This window comes from Chelonus insularis, unplaced genomic scaffold (assembly GCF_013357705.1).
Source record: "Chelonus insularis isolate UGA/USDA-ARS -01 unplaced genomic scaffold, ASM1335770v1 contig_94_pilon, whole genome shotgun sequence".
In the NCBI taxonomy this organism is placed as follows: Eukaryota; Metazoa; Arthropoda; class Insecta; order Hymenoptera; family Braconidae; genus Chelonus; species Chelonus insularis.
This window is the reverse complement of record NW_023276783.1, coordinates 1,398,887-1,425,624: the sequence shown is the minus strand read 5'-3', so window position 1 is coordinate 1,425,624 and position 26,738 is coordinate 1,398,887. Positions and strand designations below refer to the sequence as shown.

Here is a 26,738-nt window from a genome sequence, read left to right as displayed (position 1 = left end):
AAGCTTACCCAAAGCTTTCTCTCTCTTTCTCGTTCACTCTTGTTCGCTCTGTTTAATCTTAGTTGAATTGAGAGTTTGGAATATTGTGTGAAAATTGACGGGATGCACTCCTGAGAATGGACTAGTGATTCTCGGTGTCTGACCACTGCTCGACTCCTTCCACTTGTAGCGTATCCCTGAAAATCATTAAGTCTGACATCATACATTTCTCAACAGTGTTGTGATTACGTTAATATAAATAGTTACATTTGACTTCATCTAGAATTGTAATAATTAACCATTTTTATTTAAATGTTTCTTAATTGAAAAATTAATCAACGTTAATTTGTACTCATAAGTATGCATGTAGTGTTGTTGAAGAAATGAAACCATTAGCATAATATTAATTGAAAAGACAAAATAAAATTACAAATGTCTTAATGTTAGGAAATATTTCCTACATTGTGATGAAACAAAAATTCATAATTTATTGACCTTAATCTCAATAATAACTTATCAGCTAGATACTTTACATTGATGCCTAAGATCAAAATAGCTACTGCACAAGTATATTTTATCTTGTCAGAAAAAAATAAATTCAACCAAAAAACTGTCAAGAAAAACGTAAGTAGAATAACAAAGAACAAATATCGAAATAAAAAATAAGATTTAAAAAAAAACCAATTCCTTGACGTGATAGATATCGTCGTATTTTATAATGTAACATTACTAGGTCAGACGCTATATACAGACGAGCGCAGGAAGAACAAGAAGTAACTCTAATTATACCATCCGGTATCGTACTAAAGATTTCATTCGTGAATTTTTAATTAACTTTTAAAAAAAAATCATCAATCTTGTTCGAAAAATTGAACAGTAAATGTACGAGATGGATAAATGAATGCAAACAGCATTAATTATAAATTATTGATCATATTTTTAGTGAAAAAAGATGGTTATTTTCAACATCACATAATAGCCATAGACAGGCTATGTGTAAATACCTGAATATAATGGGTGTTGCATATAAAATATTTGATGTGACAACAAAATTTTTTTTTTTATATGTGATTATTAAGCATCAAAAAATTTGATTAACAGATAATTGATTTGGAAAAAAAAAAAAAAATTTTTGAGGTTGATTCAATAAAGCTTTTACATATACTTCAATATTGAATGTGCACTTATTGAAACAATTAAATTTTAATTAAAAAATTTTAATCGACCTACCAAGCTAAAAAAATCCGAGGACCTAACTAATAGTTTGATAGGAAAAGTGTATTACAAAAAATCAGTTTTTCAATAACTACTTTTGTATTAATTATTTTTCATAACAATCACTTTTAACCTAAATTTTTTTAGTGTTTTTATTGAATTACGTTAAAGTTTATTTATATAATTGAAATTTTCATCACTATGAATATTTACCTCTACAAAATATACAATAACTCTTGGAAATTCTTAAATTTCATGAAGAAATATTCAGACAAATATTTAGATACTCAAAATGTATGAAGAATCAGTATTCAAATCAATTCAACTTTGTATTATATTACATACAAACTGAAAACAATCAAAAAAAATTTTATTCCAACTTACCATTTCTAAAATCATTTAATTTGATATAATTAATTGTTCAATTTATTGTTATTACAATCATGAGGTGTTAATTAAAAGATGATGATGTTTTTCAAAACTACAAACATCCAGTAATGGCTGCATTGTTTCTTTTTTAATCTTCGACTCTTGATTTTTAATGGTCGGTTTATCTATTCCATCTCAAGTAATTGCGACGCAAAAAACTTTTTCCGCATACAATCAAAGTAGATTACATGTGATTGGCTAAAAACCACTAACCGCATGGGCTGTGATTCGTCAGCGAGATGCTCTTTTGCGCCATCTGGACTGCTTATGCCGTAATGTTTATCTAGGGAATTTCACTCTAATCTGGCTAATTATTTGTTATTTTTTTTTTTGGTGTTCTCATTTTGCTTTTGGAGATATCACCAAAACCAAGTGAAGTGGGAATGATCCGAACATCGAATACAGAACATTCTCTTGGAAATTCAGACCTTTTAAGGCGATTTAGGTCGAGGAAGACGGAGAAAAATTATCGGTTGGAGTTAAAACTCAGTAACCATGGTTCGTGTGATCAAGCAAGAGACTTATGATGAAGTTGTCAAAGAGAATATCGAAGAATTTGCCATGTCGCCTGAAGAAGCTATTAAAGATGCCATCAGACAATTTGAAGCACAAGTAAGTTTAAAAATAAATAAATGATCAATTACACAACAATTGGTCATTGTCTTGTTTATTTTTATAACAATCTTTTGTTCATTTAAAACTTAATATAAATTTTATTTGATGTTTTTCCTTCAGGGTGTTGATCTCTCTAATATAATTAAAGATCTTGTGATTTCTGACAATTCAAATGTGATACTTACTTGCCTGGAAAAAATAAATACTGCCACAAAAGACAACAATTTTGAAGATGTTACAAAAATACTTGAAGAATTAAAGACTGAATTAGATAAGGATATTGCCCGAAGACTTTATGCTGGAAAGAACAATGGATACTCCATTCTATTGAATTTAATAAAAGAGACTAAAAATGATGTCAACATTCTTAAACCTGCTCTAAAAACAATGACTGCGTTAATGACCGGTCATCCAGATTTGCTCAATGACGAAGGAATAAAACTTCAAATACAGTAAGTCGATAAATTAAAATTCTAATACGTTCTATTTCAATGATAACATATGAATCACCATGTATTTATAATTTTCAGAATCTTAGATGAACAGTCAGATACTTCTACAATTCAACTTCTTCTGAAATGGATCAAAGAATGTTGTATAAAACATGAAATCAACCGACAAAATATTTTTGAAGCTGAAATATTAAAAAGGCTTACAGCTTTGCTTACGAAAAAAAATATCACTGGACCCGAATTAAAAGCAGTTTGTAGTGTTATTCGATCATTAGTTTTAGATGATGATCTAAGACATGAGTATGGTAAAGCTCATGAACATGCAACTCAAATAGCTCGAGCTTCACTTGGTATATTAACCAACCTTTTATCAAGTAAATAATGTTAATTTAAACTAAATCTTAATATTTTTCAAGTAATATATTCCATACATTTACAAGATATTTTTTTAGAGTTTACAGATGATAATACTGTCATTGGTGATCTGATGTTTACTCTTGCCACTCTGGTAGTCAGAAACGAATTTTGTGAGGAAGTAGAAGATGCAGGTGGACTGACATTTATCTTGGATGTGATGATAAATCATCCAGACGCTGAAAAGCTCAACTGGCAAGCATTAAAATTACTCAGTAGTCTTGCAGGCAATGACAAAGTAAAAGCACACATCGTAACGTGTGGAAGTGCTCCTCTCATTATATCAGCTATCAGTAGATTTAAGAGCTCAGAGAGTGTTGTAACAGCTGGCTTTGCATGTATATCAGCGTTAACTTTAAGAAGCTCTTCGAATTCTGGAGTTTTCTTTGACTGTGGAGCGCCAGTAGTTATGATAGATGCAATGAAACAATTCCCAAAAAGTCAAAATATTATTCGTACAGCTGCACGAGCTATTCGCAATATGACTGTGAAAAATAAAGCAGAAGCGCGGGAATTTGTAGCATATGGAGTTGAATCCATACTAACTGATGCAATTAAAAATCATGGAGCTGCTGTTGAAGCTGAAGTTAAAGCAGCGTTAAGAGATTTAGGATTAAAAGTAGATTTAAAAGAGTGTTGGACGGGAAAAGGTATTGCTTTAACCAATTAACTAATTAATAATTATGTGATGATTAACCAGATAATGCTTTTTATTATGGCAAATATATATTTTCAAAGAATATTGAAAAAATTGAGAAAATAAAAAAAAAATTATACAAAAGTATCTCATGCACAATCACATTTATTTGTTTTTTAACTATTTGTACGGAAATTTTATCTTTTGTCTATACAATAAAATAATTCATTACTTACAGAGCGCTATATCTATATCTTGATTATTTTAAGCGTTTCATCGTGAAAAAATACTTTTAAATATTTTACAAAAAAATTTTACTACTCAATATTGTCTTCAGACTTTTTTTTCACACTTTTTGAACAACAAAATTTTTATTGTAGTTGATTAAGACAACCACAACAAGAGTGTTTATAGTATTTTATTCGACATAATCCAGCTTTAACTACCAATCCACAATTTGGATATTTGTCTACACAGTCATTATTAATATGTACTTCTGAAAAATTCAAAAAAAATATATTAACATTTTTTAATAATGAAGAAAGTAGTTTTATTTAATACATATCTACTTACTTTTCGATAATTTTTGAGGTGACATAACACTCTTACTGCATGGTTTAATATTGCATGGCCTCTTAAGCTCAGGCTTATTTTTTTCATCGCACAATGATGATTCCAAGCCTTGATGAAGACACCGAACAACTCGTTCTTGCGTGCCACCACCACAGGAAGCCGTACACTGCGGAAAAGAGTTGATTATATTATAAAGACAAGTAGCAAAGGGAAAATACTTAAAGTAATATTCCGAAAATTACCATGTTCCAATCGGATGTGAACCACTCAGGTGGGCACGCAGGCATGCGGCAGTTCTGCTCTGCAGGCGGCCTCGATGAAGTGCAATTACTTTCGGAAAGAATCTTTGATTCACCGGACGAGTAACCGATGCAAATTACCTCTCGACGGGCTGTGCCTTCACCGCACATAACAGAACACTGGAAATTTTATTCAATTACTTTTCTTATCCTGAAAGTGGATGATAAGTAATGTTAATGCTTACAGGAGACCACGGTCCAGTGAACCATCTGGGAGTACAATTTCTAGTTGAATTCACTGGACACCGCTTCTCCGATGCTGGTCTCTTCAAAGGATCGCAAAATAATTCGTTACCATCGCTGCAGGCTACTTTTCTCGTTTCCAATTCATGGTCGCATTTTGTCGAACACTACAAGAAATAATTTATAGCTCAAGGAAAGTCTGTATAATTTTCATAGCAAGAACTTCAATACATATTTATCGAGACATTGAAAAAATTCCTCCAAGAGTCATCAAACAACGACCAAGGTTGTTTAATTAAGATATTCTCTTTTACATATATTTACTTTAAAAGAAAACGATGCACTTAACGACGATATTTACTGAACAATGTTTTATTATGAAACCAAAGTACTCGAATACGACATCATAGACAGGAAAGGGCTAGGTGAAGCTACCATGTGACGTTATAGCATCACCATTTAAATTTTTCTGGGAAAAACATCAAGTCTGCGAAAAAAAGAATTTTTACCTCAGAAGACCACTCAGTGTACAACCAGATAGATTCACCGTGCTGAGGAGAACATGGAGTTTCACAAGATTCTTCAGCTACTGGTCTGGTAGCTTCTGAACATTCTTCAGCTTTACAAGTGATTGTCCGATTCTTAAAGCCTTTACCACAACTTGAAGAACACTGAAATAAATATCCTATGAGCATCATTAACTTTCAATTGACATAAAAATTTTTCTCTCGTAGGCGAATTCATAAATACTTACTGGACTCCATGGACCAACCTCCCATGTGTCGATAAGAATATATTGAGTGTTAGTTTCTCTTGATTCATTGACACTTGAACATGGTGGACCTGTACATACTCCGACAGTACTTAAATCCGGTGGCTGTGAGCATGCACCTGCTGCTACTCGTATAGTTAATTTCGAATTTAAATCTTGAACACATTCAAGACGTCGAGTTTTAACGCCAGAGCCACAAGTTACCGAGCATTCAGACCAAGCATCAGCTCTCCAACGGGGAGGACAAGAATGATCATTACATTGAAGAGGTGGCGGTGTTGGAGGCTTTTCGACTTTTCTACATCTCCGATCTGGTACTGGATTATCTTTATCTTCTCTCACACATTTTATGATGGTACTTTGAACACCTGAAATGGTTTATGATAGATGAATTATTATCATTTATTAATACTACAAATTTTTTTTCAAATATAAATAAATATTACCTCCTCCACAAGTCTTTGAACATGGCGAAAGACCCACAACTTTCCAAGAAAATTTTCTCTTCTTCTTTTTTAATTTCTTCACTTTAGGTTCTGATAGATTAACATTTGGTGCGTCACCAGCCATCACAGTAGTTGGAGAAAATTTTACTTCTTCTTTTTTAGGTTTAAGAAGCTCCTCATCTATGTGATTTCTTGATAAATCGATTTGCGGTCGTCTTATGGACCTGGTAAAATTATTTAAATAATTAAAAAAAGAAATTTGGATAAATTAAAAATTATTCAATGACATGATTATCAAATAATATTAATATTTAAATCAGGTTAATTACATTTCTACTTGTGAATGATGATCAGGTATCTCATTTGCATAAAGTGGTGGAGCAAGAATTGCATTATCGTCAGTAATTTCTGGCGCTGGTAGCATATATTTATATAAAATTCCAGGATTCATTTCATGATACCAAATTTCCAAGTTTACTGACTCAGTTAGTGGACCTGTTGCCGTTATACTTTCCATCCTATTCCTATCACCTCTCTGATAAGTTACAATACTTCCTGCAGCCTTGTAAATCCCACTAGGGCTCACTGACCATGGCCCATTGAGAATATAACTTCCATTTTCGGCTTTCAGAGCTATAATTAGATATTGAGTTAATGAACGATATATGCTTAGTAATTATCGACACTATAAACTGATACTGAGCTCATGCTGTTGAAATTATTCAACTCGTCCTTTATAAAAATCTCATTTTAATTATCTTATATTCCAATAAACATATCACTCGACAAGCAAATGAAAATGATAATAAATGGTATAATTACCTAAATAATTACTACTATGGCGTAATTCTGAAATATTTAATGACATAGCCCCCCGCGGAATCGTGGTGATTGGCTGATGACCTTTGGGTAAAATTGGTTCCATAAAAATACCCTCAAAGAGTTTGCAGCCTCTCCCCTGCCCTCCGCAAACACCACAGGTATCTCTGACAGCACCGGAACCAATGACTCCATCACATCCAACTGACTAATAAATAAAATGTCTTTTTAACACATTCCTGTATTCTTTTTACTCATATTTCCTCGGTCCAGATGTTTAAAGTTATTTAAAAGGCTTAAAAAGTTCCTCATTCTCAGAATATATAACAGCTTAGTTTTCAATTTTCTACACCAATTTATTTTTGTTTCGGCTCAATCATCGAACGAAAATTAGATTGAAAGCAACTCTAAGAATTGGATAATTTTTCCAAATTTTAATTTAATTAAAAATCATGAGAAAAAATGTAATAACAAAAAATATATTTATAGAATTAAATTTAAGTTTTTTCAAGCTATCTAGTGAACGATGTCGATTTTGTATCGTTTATCTTGATAGAAGTCAGAAGAAAAAAATAAGCTACTAGTTATACCCTGCATTGTCCAGCGACGCAAAGCCATTGTTCAGTACGATCTACAGACAGTCCCATACTCTTTCCACGTAAATTCGGACCATCACATGGTGTTCCATCGACCACTGCTGGCTCTAAAGTTGCGTAGAATCGTTCACCTACCGCTCGACAGTTCAATGCACAAGGATTTGGTGCTGTAAATTAAAAGATAAACGTATTTCAGTATTGGATTCCATTAATCATTGAATCATTATTAAAATTTTTTCATCAATGATCTACCATTAAGAAAAGGTACCCAGGCATGATTTTCTCCCTTGTAAAGTCTGTCATTATATTTTGCACATTGTTGTGCTCGAAAGTCTTCAGAAAAATCTGGACACTCCTAGAAAAAAATCATAATAATTTAATGATTGAGCAAGTGATAAAAAAATGAATTTCATACACTTAAAACCAGATTCTTTACTGGTATAAAATATTTTTAAGAAAATGTTTTTACCTGCGTATTACAAATGTGGTATCTTTTATAAGTACCAATACACACTGGTTTTAGACTAGTAGTAGAGTTTCCTTCTTTTATTACACTCCTTTTCCTTACAGTATTACTGGAAAAAAGATCACTTATTATAACTACAAAGTGTAAAATATAGTTTTAAAATCATGGTGTTGTTCAAGCAAGATCGTTCCAGTCAAGGAGGAAACAGGCGTAACATCGAATTAACGACGACGCCATGAATTCCGTTACAAAAACAAAACTCTAGAGTGTAAAAGAGATGCTAGAGAAGCACTTGTCGATATAGCCAAGAGAAGCAATCGCCCGCATATAATGCCCTAGTAGGTACCAATCTCGATATGCCGCTGGAGATGTAAAAAAAATGAAAGAACATTGGCGCCTCTGTCATTAAAGCCAACACGATGTTTTTTATATATTTTTTTTTGCCTACACTTACTGCAAAATCTACTTACACTAATGTATCTGCAAAGAGTTCGACACAACAAGTGTATCATTTTCAAATTGCAATGAGGTAACGGTTTCAAATAATTCATCACTTGTCATCGCTTGTAGGACTATGTGACGTCACTAGAAAACCTGCCCTGTTGGTAATAAGGCCAAAGGTAACTCGCGAACAAAAAGTTATCTGCAATATTGATTTGCATATTGACACTGGGTGTCGTTACTAATGATCTTCCTGATGACTCATCAATGCGGTAGGAACGACTAAAAAATCGAGAATATTCTTTCATTTGTGAACGTAAAGTCCTGTATAATGGACATCAGATATAACCGATGGTGTTTATATAGAAGTACCGGTTGTGTTATGTCGATTAATTAAATAGAGAATTAAATTATAAAGTGTTGTGTAAAAGAAGAGCTTCAGTGTTTTTACTGCTTGAGATAAGAGATTTCCTGTTGATGAGTGATATCGGTTGAAATCTCGGTAGCTGGATTTTTGTCCTAATGAGAGACTTGCTCAAATGTAGGCTTCATATTACATCGAACGATAAACATAAATTAAGACTACCATAAGATTTTACTTAGATTTGAGCAAGATGATCATTAAAACAAAAATTATCCGATTAAGAGAGAAAATGGCGTCATCTAAGAACTTCAATCAGGTGAGATGTAGGAAGATTGACAGTAAGAGATATCATTTATTGACTAAAATAAAACAATAACAACAAAAGAGTTGATTATAGAGGACTCTAATTGTATAATCTTTTTCTTATGGTCACCACGTGAATGTTTTATTTGATCAGCTGATTCATTTGTGCGCATTTTTCTATTGTTTCTTCATGCTAACAATGAATGATTACGGAGTTAGATCCCATCAGTGATATAAAAACATACGAACAATTTGTTTAGATTAAGGGATTTATTCATTATTAAAATTAAATTGATACTTTTTAAGTAATATGAAGGATTTTAAACCAACACCTGTCAGCTCAAAAATCCAACTCTCCTAGCATGGTATTTAGCTACGATATACTTTTTTATGTTTATCTTAAAATCCTATACTTTGTATTACATATTTTCTCTTTTGCTATTTTATCGATGCCGTTCATTAAAAAGTTATATTATATAATAAATAAAATTTTTTCTCACCGAAGAACACATTGCCTGGCTTGAGACTGGACTCCAGTGCCACAAGATCTCGAACATTCACTCCAAGAGCTCCAAGAACCCCAGCTTCCTCTTACACGATTATCTCTTCCAAATCCATACTGGCTTCTTTCCTGTAGCATGTGGTAAACCTATAAAATTTGAGTATTCATATTTATGGAGTAATAATGCTTTGAGTGGAATGAAAAAAAATAATAAATCATTCAAAAAATTTTCTTCATTTTTACTTTACAACTAAGTTGACAGACTATAAAGATTTAAATAAATGGCATTTGTTTTTCTTTTATGGTAATAAAAAGATTTAAATAAAGATATAAAAAGTATTCTATTTGTATGTAAATTTGAGATTCAAAGATTAATAATTTTCATATAAAAATTTTACTACATTATATTTCTTTATTACTTGGACATATAATAATATTTTTGTAAGAAAGATTTCTTTATTTTACTTTCACTAGCAATTTTAGGAGACAAGTACTTACATATGAAAATGGTATATGGAAGATTTAAAAGTATTATATCATCTGATAAAGTAATAATTAAACTGTAATGTGAATGATTTGTTATTATTGAAAGACAATAAAACAAATCGTTACCTCAATTGGATACTTTTCTGGGACATACGAGTGCACAAATGACATAGTAGAGAATATAATCAATAGCAGAATGCATCTGGAACAAATATTAATTTATGACTTTATTAATTTCAGTCTATAAGACCAAGATGCAACTAATGTAAATATGAAGTGACGCAAACTGTGCCAGTAAGCACTAATAATGTTACACTTGTTACGTCTTCTTGGAAAGTTTAATTAATCATTACTATTCGTTATACATCTCTTATATATTCTTTTTTAAGAGATGATGAACCGCATACTGATTAAAAAGACGTATCTCTATTTAAACTATCGTATTTCTTATATACTGTTCCAATTTTCATCACTAAAGTAGATATAGATGCAACTTCCTTCGCGATAACTTGTAAAAAAAAATTCATGTCATTTTTATTGAATTCTATTACCTATTATTTTACTCCAACTGTCATTTTATTTATGTCATCAGCACATCACATTACCATGGTACTCTGCAATACAACTTCATCGAAAGGAAAAGCATATATAATAACATGTAGCTATAAAGTTGGAAAAATAAAATCAATAAACTACCGGAAGCTTTCAATGATATTACACCAAAAAAAATATCAATTTCTTGGCATTGCAACGATTACCAAGTACAAGAGTATCATTATTTAGTCGTCAAAGCAGTAATAGACAAGTGGAAATGAAGAATGTCTGACGATTGATAAGTGAAGAACATCAATTACATGATTGAAATAAAATTTTAAAAATAGATTCTTTATTTAAAAAAAAAAGATCTCTGCAAACTTGGTGTAAAAATATTTCAACACAATAAATAAAGAGAATAGTAAATACTATTGATAAAAATAAATTTGTGAAAAAAAAGATAAAACAAAGAAAATATTTCTAAAAGTGATAGAGAAGGTCAATTGAAATTCCCTTGACCTCGTCTAGTTAAGACTTCCATCAAACAAAGTTAAGTGGTCATTAGCTTGATACTTGAAAGAGTGATAATGAGATTAATTAATAACAACAAGTAAACCAATGACTTTTGCTCATTCATTTGATACTATCGTGATACTCGTTTCTATTACGTTAAAATTAAAAATCTTTTCTAGCTTGAATAAAAATGAGAGTTTAATAATTTGTAAATACATGAGTCATTATTAGAATTAATCAGGTGAACAGACGACGAATTTTCTATTGATCTCCCGTAGTGATTCTAAATCTCAAAGAGACATTTTTATTCCTCTTATTTTTTCTTTGTATCCAATTCAACGATTAAATTATAACCTTTAACTCTTTCTCAATACCATGATATTCACATTTAATATCTTCACCATCAATCAAACTTAAGAATTTAACATTTTACAATAAACCATAACCATTATAATAATAATAAAGAAAAATAAAAATTCGCATAATCAACGTCCTCCCTCTCACTGGGGGGTCAAATCGTTCATCCCTGAGTATTTTCTTCCCTTTTTTTTTTAACTTCACACGTCACCTGATCTGCCTCAGTATCTCCATATATAATACTGCTCCATTCATAATTTAATTTCTGTATCTTAAGCCTCTTAATTAGATTTTAAAGCATCATATTAAAAAAAAATATATGATAGTAATTAATTTAAAACAATATTCAATTATTTATGAGAAAACAAATCATTTGAGTAAAATAAAATTATTTTTATTTTTTAAATCTTTTCAGAAAAAAATTGACATAAATGATTGTATAATTCGTGAATATTTAAATAACTTTTGTCAAATTACTTCAACGCGTCACCTGATCTTTATTCACTACTTTTGCGTATACTTTTCGCAGTATGTGGACCATGATATAAACCCTCAGTCTTCAAACTGAATTTACCAAATCCTGAGCTATTGGATTTCGTATTAAAGGGTGGTCTTCGATCAACTCGTGCGTGTAACTAATAAGACTAAGTATTTTTACTTTTATTTTCAATGTTTTATTTTACTTCTTCATACATATACATTCTCATGTAAGTTAGTTGGTGCTTTGGTGATGTTTTTTATTTACTTTTTCCTCATTTAAAATTTTTTCCAGAATATCAAGGCCAGTAGAGTACATGCGTGATCGACAATCACCCGACAATTGACGTCTTTATCTTGTCTTTATTAAGAAGCATGTTCTCAAGTTAGTGAGATGAATTAACGCTCCTGGGATTTACTTTACATGGCCTTTGGTTATAATCTTGCTTATGGATATTTTTAATCATTTCTTAAGGTATCTGATGCAATCACGTTTCATAATTTAACGCCCTCGATAAGAATCTTATGTTCAAAGCCCACCCTAGAAGACATTAATTTTTCTTCTGTTCATTTTATATTTTATTTATTCTTATAGTACTTCTTCAGCTTTTTCTCCATCTTCATCATTTCCTGAGGCAAAATGACTTGTCACTAGTCGATCAGCGTAACTAAGAAGGCGAAGAAAGAAAATAAAAGAAGAATATGAAGAAGAAGAAGAAGAAGAGCCAAGTGGCAGATGGCGGCATGTAACATTGAAAAAGATACACAGGAGTTACATTTCATTCACGCTTGCCATCAAATTCGCGATGAGGCAAAAATCCAGAGTTGATGTCATGTTAAATTTTTGCCTGATGAATCTGGCACGTGGTTTCTTCTTCCTTATTATACATATGTTCTATCTCAACTTGTCTTGCTCATATTCCTATAAGGATGTATACACCACAAAGACCCTTGTTGTTCCATCTCCAATCACTAAACTTAAGACCTCCTAAGGCTGTAACGAGCAAATGTTGCTCTTAGTCTGACAAAAAATTTCACATGTCTTTTTGTTATGTACCATTCAATAAATTAAGGTAACTCTTCCGTATGAGTTGGACAAAAAAAGTCATCAAATAAATCTTTATATGATCCTTTGACTGATTTTACTACAAAAAAAAACTTACTGGTTGTTTGAAGGTCATAAATAAAAATAAGGAAGTATCATTGACAACAAATGACTGAACAATGAGTATAAACGATTGACTATAACAATAGATAAAAAAGGAATTTTTTTTGCCATTGAAAGTAAATGGTTTAAACTAAAGTTGATTACATATACATGAATACTGATGCTCCAGAATCTCTGAAGCTTAATAAAATTCTTTCCAAGTGTATATTTAATCTCGAAGAACATTATCCCATAATTATCACAAGTCATTAAGTAATTGCTGGAGCTGGAATATCGATTAATCGTTCAAGCGTGCAAGAGTGTCATCAACCATTAGCATCTAGCTGTAGAAATATCTGTAAATATGTGATAGCCGTAGTATTTATCATTAAAAATGAGCTTTTTATTATAAGAAAATACCATTTTTAACATTCTTTAGAAACATTAGGTAATAGAGTGTATATATATATGTATACCTAACTTTGATAAGAATGATAATTTGTACAAAAAGTTGAAAAGAAAATAGAATAAAAACAGTGTGATTTATGACTCGTATTATTGGAGTTGGAATTTTTAATCAAGACCATTTTAGTCTGGTAATTAAGTTTGGATAATTATTTAGATGATTACAAGTTATGAAATATTTGTCGTTTGGAGATCTTTTAGGTTTGAAATGGAAAATATGGCCTCAATGCACTTTAAGACTACAAACAATATTCCCCTCTTAGATCTTGCTGCATCATAAATTAAGCGATAAGACGGCGGCGCCTTCTTAGACTTGACTCTGGTGTTATCCGAAAGACGGAGAAAGAGATATAATATCATTTAGCATTGCGACAAGCTTCCTCATTCGTGTTTTACATGTGTCCTCTCGCCAGTCAATGAGCTCTATGTGTATTTCATCCAACTGTATCTTGCTAATGTGTACTGAACAAAAAAGAAACGCCCATGAAGTGCTGTTGCATGTCATGACCAATTCCATCTTGTTGATAGTTAACTAAACTAGTCACACTAACTAGTTAGTTATTTTTTTAGTTGCTCTTTTTATTCTTATACTTGTTGCCAAGAAAATTGATACAAGGATTTACATATGTTAATTTTTGTTAATTGTCATCATCTCATTTGTGTTCTATGAACATAAAGTATCTCTTATACATGTGAGAGAAGCTTACAGAGGCATAACGAGCTCATTCGTTCATCGGTTCATCGAACACGTGTAATTGCGTGGCGCTCCAAGCCTCTCAGGAGCTTCAATACACTTTCGCACTGAAATTAAGTGTTCTTTAACGCTTATTTGTTCATTCAAACATTCCCATTTGACTTTAAATGTTCGAATTTCTAAAGCTCTATTCACAGGAAAAATTCATTCATGATCACCACAATGCTTGAAAAAAATTCTTTGTCTTCATTATCAACTATTTAGTGATTCTTCTGCTATTTATTTGTTCAACTGGGAAAAAAATTAATTAACATAAAATACTCCGATTAAATACCTTGACATTTTTTCTTAATCCTGAAAGGAATTCTTCAAGAATCTCTAGAAATATGTGGAATCATAATTTCTACATTTAATAATAGGAATCTAATCGACGATTTTATTCACTGGAGACATACTTCTATTAAGATTTTATTATATACTCAATGTTATGAATTCAAATTATAACAAGCAACTAGTGATATTTATAGATGACCATTAATTGATATTCTGATGGAAAATTTTTTCGATTAAGCTACATCTTGATAGTAATTAATACCTAATTATGGCATAAAAATAATCGGATAATCATCATTATTCATAGTGAAGAACTTGCCAAAAACACGTACGTCCGTTTACTCAGTTCTTAATATGAATGATGTCTCTACTTCATGTGATTTTAAATGCCTTTCATTACGTTATGCTCGTCACACCCCACGTGCACAACATTATCCAGCCAGTCTATTGTCGAAATTTTATTTTCTCCTTTTATGATTGCAGTAGCTGGAGAATGAAGAGAAAACTTAATGTTCAGTTCTGAGAAAGACAATCTGGTAACCATATATATATATACATATATATAGAAGTTGAATTAAAACCGACATACTTGAAAAAAATATTTATCAAACAAATGAGATAAAATAGCACGATTAAACATTTGCGTGGGGCTTTCATGAATGCAAATAATTACAGGTTCGAAGACTTACTTTGGATCTCCAACAAGCAGGCTACCTCTCAGATGGTAGCATGGCATGTCAGATCACATGTCTACCTTCTTAACTTGACTATGTTATCTCTTAAAAAATTCTCCAACTCACTGAAAATAAAATTAAAAATGCCTTGAGGTACCTACTCATGGAATCAAAAGGAACCAATACGTATATATAATATTGATGGGCGACTTTCGTCGCGTTACAAAGTCTTTTTTAAGCACAAAGTACCTGATCGAATATCCAACGGTTAACCAGTAATATGAGCCATCATCCAAGTAGCTTTATGTCTTGTTATCGCATACTTTGTATTTATTATTCATTCGGAAGCGGATTTCGTTGTTCTGACTTGGCCCTTGGGCTACTCTAACTCTTTTAACTCCTGTCAATTGGTATGCACAACAATATCTATCAGGGATATAAATACAAGTGACCCACGGCCGTGGTCACTTACAAGACTGCTAAACTGATAATTTCAGAATAATTGCATATTATTATAACCAAGAAGATAAACTTCTTACTTTATTATATTTTACTCAATACTTGGCCATACTTGATCATACCTTTTTTTTACTATTTATTTCTTAAACTGTGTATTTAATTCTAGATTTAAACTTGACATTTGTTTTACAGGAAGAAGAAAAAATGTTAAAGAGTTGTTTTCAATTCTTTCTGATAGCTTTGATGCATGATGATGAATCAATAAGACAATGATGCTATTGGTTTCCTAGATAATTTTTCATTTTCATTGGAATCAAATGCTGTTGTGCTACTTGATAATTATTAATCTAAATTTTTTGTTGTATTAAACTTCATTGAAAGCAACTACAAGTCTTGGATAAACAGCTAAATTTATAAAACTATGACTACATGAGTAAGATAAATGAAGCTGTTAGGCATGTATTTCTACCACTGAATGTTCGGCACGCGTCCCAATCAGATTTCTGATAAAGATCTCTATTTCCGTCTTCTTGTCTATACATCAAAAACCAGCTTGCTTTTTTATGAATATTAAATATTACTTATTTTCATCTTCATAATGATGAAAATTTCTTAAATATTATGAATGTGAAAATACTATTCACAATTCAACTATTAATAGATGAAATGTGTTATCATGAATGTTTTTATAGAAAGATTAAAATCCACAAACAATTCGTCAAGTTTGAAAATAGCTAACCAGATATCCCCCAAAGAAACGGAAATTCCTACTACATAATTGAGCATTTCCATGAGAATAAATTTAGTGGTTTATTAATTCAGTAAAAGACACAAACAATTCAAAATTAGTAAATGTTGTTCCTTGAAAATTTATTAAGGAAAGAGAGGAAGAGACGCTGTTTCACATCATACGCACGACTGCACGTCGAGGCCAATCTCATCATTGTCGTTGTCATTTTTTCTTTCTCTCTCTCTATCTCACATTCTCTGTCTATCTCCAAGCTCATTTTCATCTTTTTCTTCATCGTCGTCATCATGATCATCATCATCCAGCGTCCGAAGCGAACAATACGATTAATAAATGGGAATGACCACGCCCTTGTGACCCACAAAGAAACTGCGGTGAGACATCAACCATCGTTGATAATCAAAGACAATATTATGATTATTGCTCATAATCATATCTGAATTGTTGAACACTTTTAAAACTTCCTTGCCATCATCATCATCCTCAGTAATTATTTATCTATTAATATTACATACTAATTCTTTCAATAACTTATTACTTCATCAAACATTGCCAAAAAAAAACTCTAGCATTCATCAAGTATTCTGATTTAGCAGCATAGTGATTTTTTTGTTGCTGATGAAATAACATGACTTACAATTAAAAATAATTCAGAGAATATGACAGTAAATATGTAAATACAAATTGTTCTCGTTAATGTCAAGAAAATTCTTGATTTACTAGTTAAAGAACGAGGTTTAAACTTGACACTGAGTAAACTTGTACACACGAGACTTCATTGTGTGTTACATCGTTTTGCAAGAAGGCCACACGCATATGTACTCCGGTCGAGTGCGTTTGCACGCAAGCATGCACAATGAGCATGAGAAGAGACAGAAGCAAATTATTAGAATGTTATGTTTATTGTGCAATGCTTGAATTCTTTAGATACCAAAATAAGAAATGGAGGAGAGTCGTGACATAAGATCTTAATGATAGATATTACTTATTATCTGTTCAATTAGTGAATCATTAATGTATAGTGACAAATTGATTTTCCACACACTATTTAATAGCTTGAAGAGATTTTAAAAATTAATAAAACCATTTGAAAATTGAATGATCAATTAATAAATAGATCTAGGAGTTTCAATTGATGACTCTAAGTATAGGCGCCGTTCATTCACTTACATGCGGTATTTAACGTGAAACCTTGACAGCTTATGCAGGCGTCAAGATGCTGATATAACGTCGTAGAACATATATATCAAGAGTATTCCATCAGCGTACTATAAAAGATAAACTCTCTTCATGCGTTCCTCATTCTTTCTTTCTTATTTTTTTTTTTCTTCTCTTATAAATTTTTTTTTCTGCTTTCAGTACACCCGCAGTCACGCCCTAGAGTAAAAAGAGAACAAGAGGATATACGTCGGCAACCCTTTGGAGAGATCATCATGCTTCTTTTCCTTTTCCTCCTAGGTCTTGGCATTTGTATCACGGGATCAAAGCAGGATGTAAAGACAACGCTTATTTGCTGAATTTAATCTCTGGTAATGTTAAGATTTTAAACAAGATATTTCTGTTTCCGATTGTATTTTAAATGTCTGTAGAAATATTCTGCTCAATAATCCCCAGATAATACACCTGGATAATACCACTTTTAAACAAGTGGTATTATTTGAACTCTAGAAACTAGAAGTTTTAATTCTTTAAAATGTTAATTTTGAAGCGATGATGTTGGAAAAAATGATGATGCTGATGATAGACATGGTTGAAGATGCTATTAAATATTGAATAATGATATAGAAAAAAGCTCAAATGTTGGTAGATAAAAAATTGGGCAAAATCAAAAAGTTGATGTATTTTACAAGACACTCCATCTGGTCAATGGATTTTATTTCTCAGGGTAAAAAATCCAACAACGCCTACTTGGCCTAGTACTTCATTGTTAGTGTTAAATTACGCATTGGTCAAAGTGGTAAATTGGTAGGTTCTTTCTTAAGAAAGAGACTAAAGGCGCCAATGACCGATCATGATCATCATTACTGTTGTTGATGATGGAGCTTCAGTAAAATCTCCACCCTCTCTTTCATCGACCTTCTATACGAGGCGTGAAAAAAAGGTGAAGAAAGAACAAGAGATCATCTTTGTGTAAAAAAAAAAATGATCGGTTACAATTACTCGCTAATGGTGTTAAGTTTCCCGAGAAATTCGAATCGCAAGATCAAGATATTTGATGTGAAATTCTAAAAATCTTAAATTCTTATATTAATTAAAAATAAAATAAACAAAAGTAGATAATGATATTGAAATTTTTTTGAAGAATAAAGTTGAAAAAGCCACAATTGTATCAAGTAAGTGTATCGATTACAAAGAAACCTCAAGCTTTCTCAATGGTCTCTCAACTTATCTGTGGGCACTGTACCGTTTTAATTCTTGAATCATTGTTTCTATAATTTTTTAATAACAATCAACCGTTATTAATCTATTTTGCAACGGTAGAATAAATCAGTAATCAAATAAATCAACGTAATGCATACAACATCCGGTTAAGAATAATCGCATAATGTTATTTCTCTTCACTAATATTTGATGTTTAGTAATTAATAATTTCATAAACTTCCATTCAAACTGCTAAAGAATGTATTTAAGATAAATATGTAAACTATGACAATATTTATTCAACAATCTAATTGAAAATTATTTGATCAATTCAGGAAACAATTAATTGCTTCAAATAATTGATATTACTTGAATAAAATATTTTTCAAAGTAATGTAATAATTCATTGTGATAAAATAATGAAATATTTTATTGATATAAGGTACTATTTTGCTCAGTGTATTTGGATATTTTATCATAAAATATAACTGTGATCACAAGAGGCAATATTTATGTTGTAAAAATTAGGTCGAGTGTAATCAAGATAAGTGAATTTTCCCCTCATGATTTTTCTTTTATTTATATTTATTTAAATTTAATGACTCTTTTACTTGGCTAAATGAAGGCAAACGTGTGGACATTTAAATAGAAAATAGCTGATGAAATGACATATTCCCATAAAGATTGAAAATAATTAGTATGGATATTTTTGTATTTTTTCTAAATGAACATCAAGAGTGACAAGTAACCGATAAAGTCTCCAAGATTAAATTTACATTTTAAATGTATATAATTGATAAATCGTTGATAGTTGAAGTATTTAGCAATTTAATGTAAAAGCTTGTGCTGACCGTCAGTGAGAGTAAACTGAATAAAGTTGATCCTCATAACGAGTGGAAGGCTTGTATCGCGATATCGCTAAACGTGAGGTCCTCGTTGGGTGATTGACGAGACATGGAGCGATTACAGTAACGAAGCAATCGAAGCCTCGTTGCCGTTCTGAGAGGCGTAACTTCTAATCACCGGTGGTGAAAAAATGACGCGGAGGCGAGTCTCAGTAACTAAGAGAGGCCAATAAGGCAAAGTATTTCTCTCGACTTCTCTTTCAAGGTACAGCCACCGGCGTAGATTCATCAACGCCACCACCAACGAGTTGGCTTTATCCACGCTATCGCCAACGTTTCATTATCTATCTCAACCACTTATCCTCTTTCATGTGCTTCATACATTTTATTCACTACAGAAAATCATTTCCCCTATATCTCATCAATTACTTTTTTGTCAAAAGCCTTTTACATCATTCAAAATAGTTTAATTGCCAATAAATCATCAAACTTTAATTAATCACTACCATCAGCATAATTTGTTTTCATCTATCAGCAAGTTATTATTTCGATTAATTTCTCCATACATTCTTTTTTCAAATTATTTTCATGAAAATTTTATTCCAAGTTTCACTGATTATTTTTATTATTAACTCAACTCTTACTGATAATAATACACCACTTATGCTTGATATTATTATCAAGATAACTAAGTAAACATTTAATTCAATTATTCGACCTACTAATCAAATATCATTTTTTATTCTTCGTAATTTTCTTTTATCTGTTAACAAAAGGAAATAAAACAAAAAAGTTTTATCATTTTTGACATAATAAATAAAAAATGAAATAATAAGAGAAAATGTGGAGTTAAAGTAGTGAGTAAAATTGAATCTCACGTGGAAAGATTCTAATACTGTAAACTCGTGCGTTCAAGAGAATCTTAGACTAGAGATCCATCGATTCAACGAGTCACGCGAGCAAGACGCTCTATTATATGGCTTATCTCTCGCACGAGTTGCTTCTATTTTTTCTACCTTTTTCGGGATAATATCTCTTAAACGATTGATTCGTCTTTTGTTACGTATAATTACTATGAAAAATCAAGGCGTGTTCTTTTAATTGGCACGATAAAATTTTTAATTGAATTTTATTCCTTTAATAAGCTCAACAACCGAGCAAATTAATTTCATATTTAATAGATGAATTTAGATAAATAGTAAATTAATTATATAAAAAGCCAAGTGTTTTCTCTACACTCACCTCAAACCACTGATTCTGAATTTATACTGAGGTATACCACAATGTGACTTCCGGCTAGTCGATCTAGCACTGTGGTTTTCTTGGTGACTTGGTGATAAATTGTCCTGTGAATCCTGCGTACAATCCATGGCTATACGTCTCACTTTATAATGACTATCAAGAGTGTCCTGTGAAAGAATAAACATGTAAAAATTGGTATCCAACGTTCAACTCTTTGAAAAGAATATCTTAGATGCTGCATAAAATTACACATTTTATTTTTTATTCCAACTCACATCTCTTTAATCAATTTATCTAACTGTTTATTTCAACTTGATCCAATTTAACATTTAGTTTTTGTGCTTTTATTATTTATTAATAATATTAATTAATCAATTCCTTAGATTATTAATCACTCAAAGAAGATTGGAAATTTTCTTTATCAATTTATTATTATTGGAGTACAGGAATGAATTCTAAAATATTTTACTATTTAAATTCCTTTTTATTGTGATTATTATTAGGATATCCGGTTATTCAATTTATCAGTGTTATTACGATTTTATTTATAGAATAGATTAAATGATTATTTTCATGGGCAATAACATTAACCTGTTTCAATGATTTGATATTGTAATGAATATTAGACTTACCTAGAAAACATTTCATCTTTCACTTCATCCGTTGATTAACTTTTAGTCGCATGAATGAAAAATAATTTAATTACTTCACATTTATCACTTGACCACACTGATTGTAACTATTTATATAATTAATATATTGTGATGATTGTAGGAAATTGAGACGATGGTGGTTTCTATTTCACGTTTGAGGCGAGGATGATTGAGAAAAATGAGCCATAAAGTGGAACACACGATGGTCATATCAACAAAACACACTTGTTTGTTATAATAATAAACAAAGTAATAACAAAAAATAGACTTATGTGTCGACAAGAGAGAAATCGCGAGTGACACGGAGACGAGAAAGCAGTAATTCAATTATTTATTTCCTCGTTCACGTGTACAATTATTTCGTTTGTTAACTTATGACATTTTTTGTTGATAAATTCATTCTCAAGTTGATTATTATCAATCCTGAGTCTGATTAATTAATAATTCATCTGTTCATTTCAACCAATTAAATTCCAACTTTTCTTTCATTTTTCAACTTCACTTTCTACTACATTTTCTGCTAAAACTGGAATATTTTCCACATAAATTTGATATAAATATATTTGACACGAAGATGAGTTTATAATTGTTTTGAAGGTGTGTTCAAATGTTGGACAAATAATAAAAATGTTTGTTTGTAATCGATTGGACGGCACGTGCAAGACCAGAAACTGGAGGATGAAGCACGCACGCGAGTGCTGGAGTAAAGAATCGTGAATCAAGAGAGAGGCGCGTTCGACGATCCGTCCTCTAAGGCTACCGCAACAAGAATGATAGTAGTTAGGCGTGGGAGATGCCGGCCAATATATAGAGACCTCAGTTAGGACGGTCAAAGCCAGGGAGGTGGTGCCTTCTCGCCTCTTTTATTCCCCAACTCATCTAAATTTCGAAATATATCTGCTAATAATATACATTCATTATGCCAAATACATCTGGTCTTTCAATACATTTTCTAAATGACAGAAAAATTCTTTCTTTATCTTCTATCAATTCCATTACAACAGCGAAAAATACTTTGCCACTTTTTTTTTTTTTTGTTTAATTTATTCAATCTAGATGCAATTAAGTGTCATTTGCATTTCAATGCATCTTTATTTTGTAAATTAAAAAGTTTTAATTGAAAATATTTGTGCACTTGTTTTTAATTATATTCAGGAAGGAGGACAAACATTTAAATTTTAGGAAGAAAAAAAAAAAAAGAATATTTGTAAGAGTTACAGTGACTACTAATTTTCCCTGATAAAAATGTACAAATGTCAGAAATTTTTTTATTTTGTTTACAGATTATATATTAAAATAATTCTTTATTAATATTAAAATTCCCAAACTTAAGTGGACCTTTGCATTTACAAGTGGAATCATTAATTAATTTGTTAGCTAATGTATAATATCAATGTGAAGAAATTTTTAAAGCAAAATCAAGCTGGAATTCTATCTGCAAATATTTACTACATGTAATTATTACAGTTTTATGTACAAAATGACAAATTACGAAACTTATCTTTATATTTGATTAATACTCCTCTGGGAGAAATTGAAATAGTTGTGTCTACCACAACATGTTATCATTCTGCTGAAAAGCACCAACTTCAACCTGGATCAGCTAAAAATTTTTTTAAACATCAACATATATCATTTCAACTCATTAAAAAATTTATAAAGTTTTAATTAAAAATATTTACCTTTACACGTTTAATTATTTAATAAAACATTTAAATAATTTGGTAGTTAAAATGGATTCAAACATAAAGACACAACTAATAGTTATAGAATTAATAACTTGGTATTTGATCTACTAATGATTAATGAACTTAATTGATAATCAATTAATTAAAATGATGATGAAGATTAAAAAATAATAATTTTAAGAATAAAAAAGATGACTTTAAAAAATATATAATCTCTATGACTGGACTCCTGTCGTCCTTGTATATCGTTGGTGAGATTGATCGCAGCATATAACATTTGATCGATTATTTATTCCCTTTAAGAATTTTCTCGCGATCTCGATCTTTACGACTCTTTATTTTAATCCTCAATATCGCTCTCACATTTATATTACATTATACCAAGCTCTGGTACACTAGTATATATCCATATAGTTGAGACGAAAAATGCGGTAGACTTGCCTTCTGAGCACGTTTTCCATTGCTTGTCGACAGTTTTATGGCATGTATACGCGCTTCTATATACTTCTACATCGTCCACTCAGTAACATAAATTACGTGACGAATTTCAGACTTTTTAACTATTCATTAAATTAAAAATAGTTTCAGATAATTGACTAACAATAATTCTATTGTTGTACCAACTTAGATAATGCTGTAAAGAATTTTTTTTCTCTCTTATTTTCTCTAGAAGATTGCAAGAAGTTTTCATTAACTCTTTACTGCATAAATTCTTTCATCAGTTTTATAATTTTATATACGTATAATATATATTAAATTATAAAATTCTTCCATTAATTATTATCAATTTATAATTATAATAATAATGGACATGCTTATGCTGAATCACATTAGTCTTAACATATTTAATCTTTTAATGAACTATAAGAAACAAAAAACTTCAAAAGTCATGTATTTGCTGGAACTTCAATGACTTTCTTCCTCATTGATAGGATTGGCACTGGAAGTCAAAGAGCTTATATAAATGTACAAAAGAAAAAGTATTTATGCAAATAAATTAATTTTTTTATCTAAAAAGGAGAATCAATAGTTGGAGATCTTGATCATGTTTTTATCTTGCTGATCAGTGTAAAAAAATTGGCGAATCGAGAGCAATAAAATCAATTTAAAAGTGTGACAAAACATAATAAAGACTGGGACCACACACATATTAACATTATTAATAACTAAATACATAGCTATGTAAATATGTAGACAAATAATAATGAAGTGAGATTTTGATTAGATTTAAATTATACTACTGTCTATGATATATACTACTAGAGAATGAATTTAATTGATTTACGAGTCCAAATGATAGTCATGAATTAATTGTCATTCAACTGCACACCCTTTACTACATAATTGAGTTTCATTTCTCCAATGTCATCAACAGTAGTAATGATTTTTTAAATCAAGATCAATTTTTCAGATCCAACGAAGAAAGTTTGAATGAAAAGGAATCAAGAGCATGAATCGCAGCAAATGTGATGCTTCTCTTAATTGACTGGAGTGAAAGACTTTAATTAAATTCGTCCAAGTTGAAAAGGATCCAAAAATGTAGTCAATTTGAGTGGCATATGATAAAAAAATAAAAAAGTAGTTGAATATATCTGACCGGATGGGCGAGGATCCACACGCGGCCTCGCGCTCGTTCGTGCACCCGGTATATCCTCAACTGTCACTTGACAGGCCACGGATGTGCCTTTTCCGTTGTAAGAGCTAGTATATGCCGCACCCAACCTATAGAAATGCCCTGGCTCGATCGACGCCCTTCGATTGACGCGTCAATATAAATCGCGATCAGATATTGTAATTCAAAAATTTCTTCTCCTGCCTGCTCATAACTATTCTCTCACTTCACTGGTGCGGTTAATTTGAAACACCCAATATCCTCATCATCATTTTTCTCCACATGTTTTATACAAGTATATAATAACATTAATAACTCGACAGATTTGTCAGTTTAATCATATGCTCCAAGACCATAAGAAGAAACTTACAAGCATGATTTGTCGAAAAAAGAGTTGAAAATTTTTCTAAATCTCTACAAAAGACAACATCTATGCTTTTAATACTTAAGTTGAGAAGGATTTAAAGGAACATCCGTCGTCAAATGTGTCATGAAGCTTACAAAAAGTTGTTAGACATTCTCATACTTTTAGTCTTTCAAATAAAATGTGATTTGTCAAAGCCTGGAGAAAACTTTATCGACAATAGATTTGTGATTTCCTCTGATTTGTGGTTGCTCGTCAAAGAGCTATTTCGAGCTTTGTATTTATCCCTTTTATTCACTGAGACTTTATTCAATCACCAAGATCTTTCACCCTTTCATTGTTGGACCATTAATGAAAAGGGACTACTCACATATGACACATCACAAATGTACTTTAATCGTTATCTTACCTTCATATCTCTTTTGTTTGATATTTAATCAATTTTCATCTATTCTGCTATCATATAGAGATCATTTTTCCTTTGAAATTTAACTAAAGATCAGTTAAAAAAATCCAGCTTGAGTAGAAAAAAAAAAATTTAGTGACTCTAGGAAATAAAGTTATCTAGCTGCTTGGTTAAAAATTGAATAGACTTTAATTAATTTTCTTCGAAATGCTTAATATTTTCCAATTAATGGAGTAAACACTTTTAAAAAAAAACAGAGTTCTTTTGAACTCTTTTGGAATTTTATCTTCTGGGTAAAATTTAATGTGCTATATTATAATTTTTCTTTGAAAAGGATCAATAAATCAGAGAAAAGCTAATAAATACTCTATAAATGGTCAGTTATCCTATGATAAATTACATTAAAAGGTTCAATTTTAAAATAGCATTTTTATAAGTACTCACAATTGAACTAACATTAATAAATTTTTTTTATTTATTTTTAAAATTTAACTTATGACATATGGTGATTCTTGAAATAAAAATACAAGTAGATTTTACATGATAATATTACTTGACAAATAGTTTGAAGTAGAGTGTTCTCAATATGTGGGTACGAATGAAGTGGACTTAATTATGTAAATTACACGATACGACTACACAATCTGTGAGAATTAATAAAATTTATTATTAATCGTCGGCGCCTGCTGTTTGATCAATCGTTGCGCCTATCATTGCAATTCTCCAGTGCAAGTTGTACCGAGAAATAACGTGGTAATACGATTTGTCGGTCATCGTCTTCTTCGTCATACGTTGCAAAGAGAGAGTATGACGTTTGTTCGTTCCACGTATCGTTTGCATTAATATTTTTCGCCTTTTTTATCTGGTCAAAAACTTTCTATTACTTATTATAAGAACATTTGTAATATTGAACAGAATGTTCATATGACTCTATCAAATTTTAAGTTAAATAACATGTGTGTTAATTGATCAGAGATTAGCAAAATAGCTCAAGTTTTACATTGATTGAAAAATCAATCAAATTGTTATATCAACCTTTCTTCACTACATGTGAACATTATTTTCTTAATCATTACATTTATTCAACTCTTTCGCAATAATTGATCAATTTATTCCATTAACAACATCACATTTTCTGTTAAAAATCATATCAAGTACATTTTAATAACTTTTAA

At 30.8% G+C, this 26,738-nt stretch overlaps 2 protein-coding genes and 2 long non-coding RNA genes across 5 annotated transcripts in view; 3 read left to right on the top strand and 1 right to left on the bottom strand.

Annotated features, from left to right (window-relative positions):
- Positions 1-1,986: 1,986 nt before the first annotated feature.
- On the top strand, positions 1,987-3,855 carry LOC118073036 (armadillo repeat-containing protein 6 homolog). Its single transcript, XM_035093320.1, has 4 exons — positions 1,987-2,235; positions 2,359-2,690; positions 2,769-3,064; positions 3,143-3,855. Exons 1-4 carry the CDS (start codon positions 2,119-2,121, stop codon positions 3,772-3,774), a joined length of 1,377 nt encoding a protein of 458 aa, XP_034949211.1. The 5' UTR covers positions 1,987-2,118; the 3' UTR covers positions 3,775-3,855.
- A 47-nt stretch (positions 3,856-3,902) lies between these two features.
- Positions 3,903-22,309, bottom strand: loh (lonely heart). Its single transcript, XM_035093315.1, has 16 exons — positions 21,473-22,309; positions 20,841-21,007; positions 10,118-10,193; positions 9,504-9,652; positions 7,899-8,004; positions 7,682-7,784; positions 7,424-7,596; positions 6,837-7,041; positions 6,344-6,647; positions 6,015-6,238; positions 5,551-5,936; positions 5,306-5,467; positions 4,799-4,963; positions 4,557-4,733; positions 4,315-4,480; positions 3,903-4,237 (listed from the first exon to the last, which is right to left on the bottom strand). Exons 2-16 carry the CDS (start codon positions 20,966-20,968, stop codon positions 4,113-4,115), a joined length of 2,649 nt encoding a protein of 882 aa, XP_034949206.1. The 5' UTR covers positions 20,969-21,007; positions 21,473-22,309; the 3' UTR covers positions 3,903-4,112.
- The window catches only part of LOC118073038 (uncharacterized), a 35,270-nt gene continuing 17,150 nt past the window's right edge, over positions 8,619-26,738 (top strand). For both annotated transcript variants that reach the window (XR_004691062.1, XR_004691063.1), the window contains exons 1-2: positions 8,619-9,016; positions 17,752-17,921. This is a non-coding gene — a long non-coding RNA (uncharacterized lncRNA). The remainder of the gene's footprint in view (positions 9,017-17,751; positions 17,922-26,738) is intronic.
- On the top strand, positions 11,831-13,456 carry LOC118073039 (uncharacterized). Its single transcript, XR_004691064.1, has 3 exons — positions 11,831-12,020; positions 12,168-12,347; positions 12,468-13,456. It is a non-coding gene; the product is annotated as an uncharacterized lncRNA (long non-coding RNA).

Excerpts from the sequence above, each read along its gene's own strand:
- LOC118073036 (XM_035093320.1), top strand. The coding sequence starts at position 2,119 with ATGGTTCGTGTGATCAAGCAAGAGACTTATGATGAAGTTGTCAAAGAG. Across the intron at positions 2,236-2,358 it reads TCAGACAATTTGAAGCACAA|GGTGTTGATCTCTCTAATAT; the intron begins GTAAGTTTAAAA and ends TTTTTCCTTCAG. Across the intron at positions 2,691-2,768 it reads GGAATAAAACTTCAAATACA|AATCTTAGATGAACAGTCAG; the intron begins GTAAGTCGATAA and ends TATAATTTTCAG.
- loh (XM_035093315.1), bottom strand. The coding sequence starts at position 20,968 with ATGGATTGTACGCAGGATTCACAGGACAATTTATCACCAAGTCACCAA. Across the intron at positions 6,648-6,836 it reads CCATAGTAGTAATTATTTAG|CTCTGAAAGCCGAAAATGGA; the intron begins GTAATTATACCA and ends ATCTAATTATAG. Across the intron at positions 4,964-5,305 it reads ACACTGAGTGGTCTTCTGAG|TGTTCGACAAAATGCGACCA; the intron begins GTAAAAATTCTT and ends TATTTCTTGTAG.